At 30.7% G+C, this 11,442-nt stretch overlaps 4 protein-coding genes across 11 annotated transcripts in view; all 4 read right to left on the bottom strand.

Moving 5' to 3' along the window:
• LOC122632773 (sodium-coupled monocarboxylate transporter 1-like) overlaps positions 1 to 1,998 on the bottom strand; it is a 5,366-nt gene extending 3,368 nt beyond the window's left edge. For all 4 annotated transcript variants that reach the window (XM_043819949.1, XM_043819952.1, XM_043819950.1 and 1 more), the window contains exons 1-2: positions 1,169 to 1,998; positions 596 to 941 (exon numbers count right to left, since the gene is read on the bottom strand). In XM_043819949.1, the coding sequence (XP_043675884.1) occupies positions 596 to 941; positions 1,169 to 1,386 (564 nt within the window). In that variant the 5' untranslated portion in view covers positions 1,387 to 1,998. The remainder of the gene's footprint in view (positions 1 to 595; positions 942 to 1,168) is intronic.
• Positions 1,999 to 2,110: 112 nt separating this feature from the next.
• Positions 2,111 to 4,450, bottom strand: LOC122632772 (KICSTOR complex protein ITFG2-like). The gene is made up of 7 exons (XM_043819948.1): positions 4,304 to 4,450; positions 4,004 to 4,229; positions 3,623 to 3,924; positions 3,146 to 3,545; positions 2,760 to 3,078; positions 2,445 to 2,679; positions 2,111 to 2,367 (listed from the first exon to the last, which is right to left on the bottom strand). The coding sequence occupies exons 1-7, from the start codon at positions 4,448 to 4,450 to the stop codon at positions 2,188 to 2,190; spliced, it is 1,809 nt and encodes a 602-aa protein (XP_043675883.1). The 3' UTR covers positions 2,111 to 2,187.
• An 18-nt stretch (positions 4,451 to 4,468) lies between these two features.
• On the bottom strand, positions 4,469 to 5,440 carry LOC122632774 (mitochondrial inner membrane protease subunit 2). Of its 2 annotated transcripts, none has more exons than XM_043819953.1 (3): positions 5,166 to 5,440; positions 4,745 to 5,058; positions 4,469 to 4,660 (listed from the first exon to the last, which is right to left on the bottom strand). In XM_043819953.1, the coding sequence occupies exons 2-3, from the start codon at positions 5,048 to 5,050 to the stop codon at positions 4,469 to 4,471; spliced, it is 498 nt and encodes a 165-aa protein (XP_043675888.1). In that variant the 5' UTR covers positions 5,051 to 5,058; positions 5,166 to 5,440. The 2 variants fall into 2 exon arrangements, with proteins under 2 accessions (XP_043675888.1, XP_043675889.1); XM_043819954.1 differs by having other exon boundaries at positions 5,170 to 5,440.
• A 379-nt stretch (positions 5,441 to 5,819) lies between these two features.
• On the bottom strand, positions 5,820 to 11,441 carry LOC122632770 (high mobility group nucleosome-binding domain-containing protein 5-like). Of its 4 annotated transcripts, none has more exons than XM_043819946.1 (8): positions 10,978 to 11,441; positions 10,401 to 10,754; positions 9,564 to 9,826; positions 9,285 to 9,471; positions 8,844 to 8,983; positions 7,626 to 7,789; positions 7,351 to 7,537; positions 5,820 to 6,751 (listed from the first exon to the last, which is right to left on the bottom strand). In XM_043819946.1, exons 1-8 carry the CDS (start codon positions 11,117 to 11,119, stop codon positions 6,092 to 6,094), a joined length of 2,097 nt encoding a protein of 698 aa, XP_043675881.1. In that variant the 5' UTR covers positions 11,120 to 11,441; the 3' UTR covers positions 5,820 to 6,091. The 4 variants fall into 4 exon arrangements, with proteins under 4 accessions (XP_043675881.1, XP_043675880.1, XP_043675879.1 ...); XM_043819945.1 differs by lacking the exon at positions 8,844 to 8,983 and adding an exon at positions 8,440 to 8,492 and having other exon boundaries at positions 5,820 to 6,910; XM_043819944.1 differs by having other exon boundaries at positions 5,820 to 6,910; positions 10,978 to 11,440.
• Position 11,442: the final 1 nt, after the last annotated feature.

Here is an 11,442-nt window from a genome sequence, read left to right as displayed (position 1 = left end):
TTTCTTTTCTTTTCTTCGATCATTCGAATTTTTTATAGTTTCTAAAAGAAGATTTAATATTTAACGCAAAATTATCTTTGTATATTAATTTTTTCGTAAATATACGAAATTATAGCAAAATGATTTAAGATTAAATGAAAATATTGTACGTGTGCGCGTAACATTTTTTTAATATACAAAATTGTACCAGAAAAATGTTGAATTTAATAGAAGTATTGTATGTGAAAGTATCAATGTTAGATTTTGTTAGTTACCTATACAAAATTATATTAAACACACACAAACAAAATCTTGTTATTCTATAAAAAAAAAGTCGACTAGTTAAAATAGAGCAAACATTTTTTATCGAACATTTCTTTTTTTTATCAATCGTTAAGAATTTTACGATCAACGATCTTATTCTAATATAATCATGATTATCTAACACATCGAGCGACCGTAATTAATTGAACACTTTTATTATTGAAATATCATGTTTTTATCTGGAAAACAATTAGCAAATAATACACGTCTTTAAAATCGAAATTTCTCCTCTACCGATCGTCAACGTGTTAATTTAATTAAATTAATTATATAACAGCTTATATATACTCACTATAGTCGTGTAAAAGATGCATACGATGCAAATCACAGGAGCGATCAGATGCAAATTGATCGCGGTTGCTTGAGAAAATGCTAAGGCGGGAACATAAATGATCAAAGGAATGTAGATAATGAGAGATAAGCAATACAAAAAGGACGCAAGCAATCGTACCGGTCGTGCAAATCTGATCTCTAAATATTCAAATATACTAGTCAATTGTAATTTAAAAAAAACTGGCAAATAGATGTAAGCGATGATTGTGCAAGTTATGAAGGATGTAAAAATGCAAGCTGCATATTGGCTGCCATATTGATACACCTCCGAAGGCACGCCGAGCAAAGATACACCGGATATATGACTGAAAAAACAAAAATGATATTTTCCATTTATTTCTTTTCTTCTTTTATTAATTTTATTCTAAATTTGATTCGTCGTTTAGTTGTTAATAAAATATCGAATTACGAAGGAACCTCCATGATTACGTTAATCGTTAAAAAGGAAGAAAAAAGGAAGTTCGCTTCTTAAAAAAAAAAAAAAAAAAAAAAAGAAAGAAAGAAAGAAAGAAAAAGAAAAAATCTTTCTTACCTCGCGATTAGACTCATGCTGATCGGAAAGAAAGACATAGTTTTACCACCGAGTAAATACTCGGTGGTATTGTCTTGCTTTTTAAAGAAACCAAAATAAACGCCAATGATTATGCTCACACCTAATAATGAGATGAACAGCATATAATCGGTCCATCCGAAAGTGAGGTGTTCCAATTTGTGACCGATTAGAGTGGATGTTACATTATTATCTATCATATCGATTTTTCTTGACTTTATCGAATCACAAAGGAACGAACAAATATGTTAGAGTTATTGTGACTTTTATCGAACACTTTCCTTTTTATCTATTTATTTCTAATCCTTTTTTTTTCTTTCTATTAACTTATCAAACGCGATCGAAAGAGACCGAAATAAATAGTCTTTTCAAGATTGACCGCGAGTTAACGAGAAAATGTGCAAAATCGTCACATCGATATACATCAAAGAAGCCAATATTGTTCAAGCTTGGAAAAGTACTCTCCGTGAAATCTTCATGCTTACTGACAATGGCGACGTGCCATTTGATTCTATATGCCTTACTGATATTGTACGTAAGATCAGCCTTGATTTATAACAGTTAGATAAAACGGTGAAATTCACGTAGATTTGCAAATAGGCGTGAACGCTTAAAATGGACATTTTTCGTCATTTCGGTATACTTTTCATGACCTATACTGTCGCGACTACTGTTTGCCCGAAAAACAATTAAAGAGTTTTGTGGATTGTATATTACTCCGTGATAAGAGACGGAGACGACGAATGAACCGATAAATACCAATGCCGAGAATTAATCTTTGTCGAATGAGAAAGAATACATCCCTGTCGGTTACAGTGGAAAAAAAGTAATGTACTGTAAACGTAATGCAAATATCGATGAGGAGATAACTTGCCGCACGATAACCTGTAGGAAGATAAATAAAGATAACAAGGGAAAGAGAAATTTTAATAAGAATATATATAGTGTATATTTTTTTTCCTCTGTTTTTTTTTGTTTGTTTTTCTATCGTTATCCACTTTCTAATGAATTCCATATAACAACCATTCCGTTAGTTGTTGCATTCGACGTTGTTTCTCAGTTTCATCGGATTCACCTAATATCTCGTCCAAAATTTTCCGTTCTTCTTCATCCAAATCTACAGTAGGATTCAATGGACTAATGACCATGTTTGGAAGCGTCACGTCGTAATAAAGGAATATCTGTATAAGAGATTAGAAATTACACAAAGTGTCAGATATTCACGTGACAACGTGAACGTATTACTTTGGCTACGTACTTTGTTATTAAAAGTATTATAAACGAGGCAAGGTGTAGAAGTACGTTGCACAACATTGTAATAACCTGTACAAAATGCTCTAACTGGTTCTTCGAATTGAAAACGTACGCTATTTCTTTGTTGATCCAAGATATATGTTTGACCATCCCAAGCGCATGCAATTATTTCATCTGAACCATCGTTGGTCACATCCAAACGACAAAGAGCAAATATCTGATGATCCACTTGCATTGCCCTGTAATAATAGAAAAATATATTCTACGATAATTGGTGAACCATTTCTTCCGTCCTACTAAAAAAATATTTATAACTCACCACAATATATTTTCATCCTTTACTAACATTATAGTACCGTCCAAAGTCGCAAGAGCATATGGCTTTCCTTTTGAAGAATTTTCTTTCGATTCGTCTAACTCGTCATCCTTATTGTTTTCGTTTTTTACTTCTGTATTATCATTGTTGACGTTGTTGTTGTTTTTATTACTATTATTATTATTATTATTATTATTATTATTATTATTATTATAAGAAAAATCTTCGTACGTAGGTAACGGCAGATCTTTTTTCGGATTAGAATGAAATTCTCCAAGAATAACGTTACCACCCACAAGATTACCATCCACTTGATCCACGCCTAAGAGAATCAAACGTATTAATAATTATATAGATTTTCCAAATATTTATAAGTTATTTGTAATCACCTGCAGCATCTGCATCGCACGCTCTGAATTCTGATTGAAGATGACTTGATTTAGTTTCAACCAATAAAGATTTGATATTACTTAAACTTGACTGACTGTCATCGATAAAAGATTGTTTAGCTGGAGTATCCTGTTGTATATTCTTTGGTACCTTAGATTCCAATGATGCCATCAAAGATATCATTCCTGATTCGAGATCTCCTATAATTTCAGTAGATATATTTTGATTTCTCATTCTAGATATTCCTAAAGTTTGATAATCGACACAACTCGCGGCTACTTCGCTATCTCCTTCGCAGGATTCATTTTCTAATTTATTGTCTTCTGCATTGCACTTAATTCGCATGAAGGTACCACCTGGTTGAGCAACTAACAATGTTGGAGTTCCATCTCTTGAATGCTGTAATATTATAACATTTTGAATTCTAAAGTTCATATATAAATAACATTTTTTAATAAACGTTATTTTGTTTTAACCTGTAGCGTAACTGTTCCGATTTGATTGGCACATTCCCATTTATTTAAACCAACTAGTCTTCCAGTCCCGAAATCTGTATTACTGGACCACCTATATGATCTGACAACACGGTCTGTTAATCCAAGTATCATTTCATTTGCACCATCTTTATCAATATCAGCTACCAACACTACCTTTGTATTTGTTGGTATTCTTTGTACATGTACACATTCCATTTTTCCAGACAATTCGTTTATTTCACTAATATTATCAACATGTTCTGAACTTGGTGAACTTGTCATATTAATAATTGCACCAATATCTATGTTTAGATGATGTAATAAGTATCAGATTTAATCAATAGTTTTACTTTTAATTATATAATAGAATTATGAACATACCTGTAACAGCCTTAAGATTTTCTTGTTCGTCTTCTTTATGTAATTGTAATTGTGTTAATAAAGATGGTACATTACTAGGATTAACAGATCTCGGACTATAAAAAATATGTGCCCAGCCATCTCCACATATAACAACTAATGCATTTCTTCCGTAATTGAAAATATCACCTATAGCTACACTAGTTACAAGTCCAAGCCCAGTTATTTTCTGCCATAATTCAGATCCCTAAATAATAATCAAGTTAGAAATGATTAGATATAGTTATATTGATAGTATACGACAAAGAAGATTATACTTACTTTAAAAATATAAAGCTCTCCTTCCGCTGTGCCTACTACTAATTCGTTATCTCCATCATTGTCGACATCTCCTATCGTTAGTCCATGTCTACATATAGTACCTGGTAATTCCCACTGTAATCTTTTAACAAAACTGACAGCCCTCATATTTATAATACACCTTTATTAACTTCTTCTAGAATTCAATATTGTACGTTGATTTGGTATAGAAGCTTCTAAATATTGCCAACGATTAGGTGGCCAAACTATACAAGTAGCCTTTGCTGTAATTAAACCAAGAGAAACTGGTCCAAAAGTGTTTGAATCCATCGAACGACCTGTATGATCTCCTTCCAACCAACAATGTCCATCTGGAACCTATAAAAACATTCAATATTCCAAATTTATTACAAAAACATTAAAAATGAATTTTTTTACGATAATAATAAGTTTAATGTAAACCTGAAGATAATCAACTTTGTATCCACGTGTATGTAAAATATCACCTGCAACTCCTATAACTCGTTTAATTAATGTTTGAGTTGGTGCTTTAGGAGATATTACAGATACTATTTCACCTCGTTGAATATCATGACCACGTACAGCCCAACGATTTAAGAAAACATAATCTGGATCATTTAAATCTGGATTCAAGGCTGGTTGCATAGATATTCCTTCCACTTTTGCCACATATCCTACTGTGTCCAAGAAGGTAATCCCAACTGGGATGCCTATTAGGACACTGCGTAAAAAATGTGGTATTCTCATGTATCACTCTAATGAAATGAAAAATAACAAAAAAGCAATTGTCACATATCTAAATACACTTATTTATCAATTATAATAAAACGTATGAGCAAATTGTTATTTAGGTTATACATACATACATATATATTAGAGTAAATAATTTTATTTCAAGTTTAATATTTTTATTATATTAAAATTTCTTTATATAATATATGTATTATTCAAAAATGACTTAGTATCGTCTGTATATTATATTTCAACGAAAATTTTCTCAAGCTAACATTCATGTCAAATATATACGAAGGAGACAGCAGTATCCATTGTATCCATAAAGGTTACAATCAGGGGAGCCAAATAATTAAAAAACTAGGACAAATGAGAAAAACTAAAAATAATATAATATTGAATGATATTATGTCAATATTATCAATCGAGATTATTTTTAATATAATTTTTAAATAACATTATATTTATTTAAAAATGTAATGAAAAACTATATGATCGAACATAGACAAATGTTTAACTTATCTAAATAGTTGGTATAGGTTCTATATAATTATAAAAAAAAAAAAAACATCGATGAGTAGTATTTAAAAAACGAATTATTTAATCCTATCAATGTTTAAAACGATCATATAATTAATTTCTCCGTTATATATAAAATATTGAAAAATATTTCTTTATAAAGGAAAGGATTCAAAGTCACGTGGTTACCTACCGCAAGCAAGTAGCCAATCATATTGCTGCGATTGCACGACATCAATGATGAATAATTATTTTCAAAAAATTAATTGGAAACAAATGAGAACTCTTTATTACTTTTTCCTTTTTAAACATTACATCTTGTGATTACTTGTAATGATACATTCATTCTTTTATCATAAAAAACTTAATTTATTTCAACTCTATTTTTACCAACCACAACAGTAAATCGATTAAGTGAGATATAGATACTTTTTTTTACATAACAGAGATTAATTCTAAAGAAAACATTGTTTACCTTTAAAACGTCGTTTTCTCTTTATTTAAACTTAAGAACACAAGATGTCCTTATTAAATGGATCAAGAATCAGGCAGTAATTCTCCTAGACAGTACGACATTTCTCCGTCTGCTTTTTTTTCATCCTCATCTTCATAATCATAATCATACTCATACTTATACTCATATTCATCCCCCTCTTCCTCTTCCTCCTCTTCCTCTTCCTCTTCATCCTCATCTTCATCTTCATCTTCATATTCATATTCATATTCATCTTCATATTCACCTTCTTTATCCGTCTCTTTGTTCTTTGTTTTATTATATGTCACTTCTTTGTCTTCTTCTTTTTCTATTTCTATTTTTTCTTCTTCTTTTTCTTCTTCTTCCTCTTTTCCTTTCTCTTCTTTATTCTCTATTTCTATTTTTTCTTCCTCTTCTTCTTTCTCTTCTTCAACTTCTTCCTTTTGTTTCTCCGTTTCTTCTTTTTCAATTTCTATTTTTTTTTCTTCTTCTTTCTCTTCTTCAACTTCTTCCTTTTGTTTCTCCGTTTCTTCTTCTTCCATTTCTATTTTTTTTCCTTCTTCTTCCTCTTCTTCTTCTTCTTCTTCTTCTTCCTCTTCTTCATCATCATCTTCTTCATCTTCATCTTCTTCTTCTTCTTCTTCTTCTTCTTCATCATCATCATCATCATCTTCCTCATCCTCTTCTTCCTTCTCGTCTTCGTCTTCATCAAAGCTGTATACCTTTAAATATGTTTTAAATTGTAATTCTTTCTCTAAATCATTCAATTGTTCCTCATTACTCATCGTTTGAACTTTAACTTCACGTTCATTTTCGATCATTGATCTTATAATGGAAGTACTTTCTGCTTCTTCCATTATTTCATTTTCATCTTCAGATTCCTAATAGAGCAAATTTTATTAGTAATGACATAATATTTGATAATGTGATACAATAAAATTTTTAAATAGCCAATGTGGTTAGTAAAAAAAAGCGAACGCTACTAACTAAAAATACAATTAAAATAAATGACAAATAATAAGCTGTTCAAAACTTAGAGCCTCACGTATTATCTGAAAGAAATCACAAGAATTGTGTATATATGATAAAAACAATGAGATTAGAAAGCATCTACTAGCAAACTTTTAATTTACAACAAACGAAGCAAATTTGTATTTAATAATTTGCTAGGTATAACACTCAATTTCTGCGTTATCCAAGCATGATTATGTTAAAATAACTTAAAAAAGTTAGGCAAACAATGAAATAAGTAAAAGAATCACCAAATAAAACAAGGCTCCGCAGTTTCATTTGATTCTGCTGAATTCTAATATTTTCTTACAGCTGCAATCTGGTCGAGACTGATGAGAGAGAGTGTCATTTTGCCTGAGAGAATTACAGGCGCTTCAGGACTTTCCTCTGCTTTTTGTTCTTGAGTTTCCGAATCTGTTACAAGTAATTCACATTGTGGAGGTAAAGCGCCTTCTAAATAAATTGGTACCGGTGGTGTCTTCTCCCTCTCAGTGTGACTGTAATGATAAAGAGAAAAAAAAAAAAGAAAGAATCTTTATTGTCTTGAATACTCATAAATTATCTTATTAAAATAAAATATAATACCTATGGGGTGGGGGTATTATGGGGGTGGTAGGTCTACTACATTTTTGTCCACCTTCGCAGCTGGCAGTCATTTCCATACCCATTACTTTAACTGTCGGTGATTGTTCTATGCTTTCTACTTCTTGATCTTCATTACTATAAGTTTCCTGGACAGTGGAGTCTTCCTACAAATTGCAAGTTTAATATTACAAATATAATCATTTTATCATATAACACCTTCGATAAATAGACATTTGTGAATATCTATAAAAAGAAAGCTTATATAGTACAGCATTCTACTGTTACATCTGTATTATTCCCTACTATTAGAAAAGCCATATCATCTATAGGTTTTTCAACTTTGTTTGCTTAATTCAAACCACTAATGGTTGTGCTAGAATATAAGATAAAAATATAAATAATTAATATATCATCAATTCTTAAGGACGTACATAACAACAACTTAATGTTTTATATTATCATGATAAAAATATAAGCAATCGTCATGCACAACACATGTTTAGTAATAGTTATTTTTCGACATATAGATTATATATACTTAATTTAACTATTATTGTAATTAAATTTTAACTATGAGAAATCAATTAAGAACTATGACATCACTAATTTTATTCGAGTGCAATTTAAAGAAAAAATACAATGTAATCTACTTTGTATCAAACGTTAAATAAGGATTAAAGATATATATCGAAGCCTAAACAATTTTTGATGAGTTCATATTCTTATTATAGGTAAAATATGCAAAGGAACAACAAGTTTTTCACAAACTCTTGGTTACTCATGTTAGGAATCATCATGGCAGTAAATGATATACCTTAGAACATTGATTGACCCCTGCCAGACCATTGGACTTTGGAGCCCCATCTACTACTCAAAAGGTAAAAAGATACACTATAAATTTATTTACCCTATTCGTCTTACATTACGATATTTATAATAGAAATTACACTCAATTTTTTAAAATACAAATATGTGCTTTAATAGAATTGAACTTGAAATTCAATCGACTATTTGATAATTTTGACAACTGTTATCCACACTCATTTATATTTATCAAAAGCTATATACTGAATATAAAGTTTTATATTAAATTAACGAAGTTTATAACGCACATTGGGATGGGTAAAGCTTGAAACGCAATCAGAACACAGCAACGTGCACATTTCTAAGGACTAGGAAACTGAAAATGTAGTTTGCTTCAAAATTAATCTAATAAACCTTGATTTCTGGCTGTGAGCTTGGGCTATGCATTACTGAACGTGATATGTTGCCCATCTGAACAACAATTCTTTCCATGGCTGCTTCCGTCTCGTCCAAACGACGTCTCAGCTGATCTATCTCTATGTCTCCTGCCGCTTCTTGTGTTCCAGCATGTAGAACATTATCAAATCGGTTCAGAGAGTAAATACACGTACTTACAATAATTTCAAATTTTTCAAATTATATTTTGCAATTATACCCATTGTATAAAATACGCGTGTGTTCTAATTGTGCAAACCTTGCATCATGCAACACCATTTAAAATTCTTTTTAGATACCCAAGGAAACATGTACCTTAACTCTAATTATCCTTTCAAAAAAATTAGCTTTCGGAGGAAAATGGTACAATAATAATAATGCAAAATGATTAGTATCTTCATAAAGAAATGAAAAACTTACGATTGTTCAATTCCTCTATAGTTGGAACAGGTTTATATGGGGATTGTTCTTTTTGATAATGCATTGTACCTCCTGTCATCGCGCTAGCAAGTAAATCTGGATTAAATACCATTTTTCGAAATTCTTTCTCAGCAGCTGCTCCTGGATATTCAGAGACAATCTCATTATCAGAGTTCTTCTTCAATACCTAAAATATTTTTGAAATCAAACGATTTCTTAAATAAGAATATATTACTTTATAATTATTTTTGGAGAAAGAAAAAAAAAAACAAACATTACCTTAACAATGGTATACAAAAAGAACAAGACAATGCCTAATGTATACAGAGGCATAATAACTCCCATACTTCCATTTCCTTTTGGTGCTGGTACTACATGACCAGCACCTCCCATAGGTGGTCTCATTTTTGGCATTACATGATTAGGTCTTTCTACTATTTTCGGTACAATGTGCGAAGTAGGTATAGTTCTTCCACGTTCCCTTAATGCTGGATGAAGACCTCCTGCATGAGGTGGAGTACGCCTTTCTTGCCTTAGAGTAACTAAATTAAAATAAATATTTGTATATTTTCATTATCGTTAATATATTAAGCATACGTTAATTCGAATTTTTATAAGTGTAATTAGACGTTTACACACTCACAAACATATAATCAAAAATTTGGTCAAATAATCCTATATTATATCATTATAATTATTAGTAATATAAAAAAAAAAAAATAACGATATATTACTTTGTAATATATTAGAATCCAGGAACAGGTCATCGTATAAATGTATTTGAAACTATTATAGCAATCCAAGCCTTGTACCCTAACCATCATGCTTGCTTTTCTGGCAAAATGCCAAAGAAGGATAAATGATTTAAGTCTGCCTTCCATATATATCCGATGATCCATATATATAACGTGAGTAACATTATAGACATGCACGTACGTTCTATTTCATCCTGAATAGCGTTTAATACAATTACGACATTTTTGTTATTCCTCAAAATTATATAAATTATTAAAAAATTTTGTTAATCGTTTATTTTTATAACTCAATCCGATTAATGAATTGGTTAATTCTTAAGAATTAATGTTAGTAAAATCATTGAAAGATATTTATAATTACTATGGGGCATTAAGATGTGATATCTTATAAGATGTGGTATTCCCAATTGCGATAACGGAATACCAAAATTCATTTTAAGGCATATGGAACTATTAAACGATCTGATTTCTTCCAAAACTTGTTTAGAAGTTTTTCCAAGACGTTCTTTTTCCGCCAGAAAGGTTGACAAATCTATGCCACATCTTGCCAAAACTTCTTCCTTACATAAATTAGCAATTTGTGGTGCCATTTTACTAGTTTTAAAAGCGTCTTTCACTCGTGGATCAACTTGATGATGTCTCAATATATTTTGACACATTTCTTGCATAATATCCAAAGCAGTAACATCGCTTTCGAATAATACTTCACAGCACGCTAATAAATATTCATTCGATATACAACATGAAAAGAATTCTTTTTACCATACTTATTTAAAATCATTCCTTCCATAATAACGAAATACGATCTAATAACATTTATCTAATGATAAAAAAAAAAAAAAAAAATCTTACACGTACAATAACAAAAATTCAATCGTTCCCTATTGACAAATTAATTTTCATCGATATATCATTTAAATTATCATTTATAAACTTACCATCAGAAGACGAATGATGCGAATTGACAGAAGCTGTGAGCATGGGATAAAAAATTTTTGGCCATAATACCGCAAAGCATCCAGCCACAATAGCCAATATAAAAATTGTCTTTCTCGGACCAAAATCTGTTATCTCAGACATTTTTCGTATCGATTACGTCGTTCGTGTATATTAATCTCGCGGTTTCGATAAATTATGACGCGATTATGAACCTCCGTTAATCACATCCAATACTTGCTTGCGGATGGACGTCGTCGTAGTCGTTCGCTGCGCATCCGAGCGCACTGTCGTCTGCTATTTCTGTCATGGTATAGGGAAGCATCGATAAACTTAGGTACCTGCTTCAAAACGAACATTCTGACGTAATCACATTTTCGAATAAAAAATACTTTTTCTTTCTTTACGCATCGTATCGTTCGATTAACGAAACTTTTATACTATTTTTCGTATATTGTTTTTCGTTG

This window comes from Vespula pensylvanica, chromosome 11 (genome assembly GCF_014466175.1).
Source record: "Vespula pensylvanica isolate Volc-1 chromosome 11, ASM1446617v1, whole genome shotgun sequence".
NCBI classification, from domain to species: Eukaryota; Metazoa; Arthropoda; class Insecta; order Hymenoptera; family Vespidae; genus Vespula; species Vespula pensylvanica.
The sequence above is the reverse complement of the archived record's forward strand: the minus strand, read 5'-3'. Positions and strand labels throughout refer to the sequence as shown.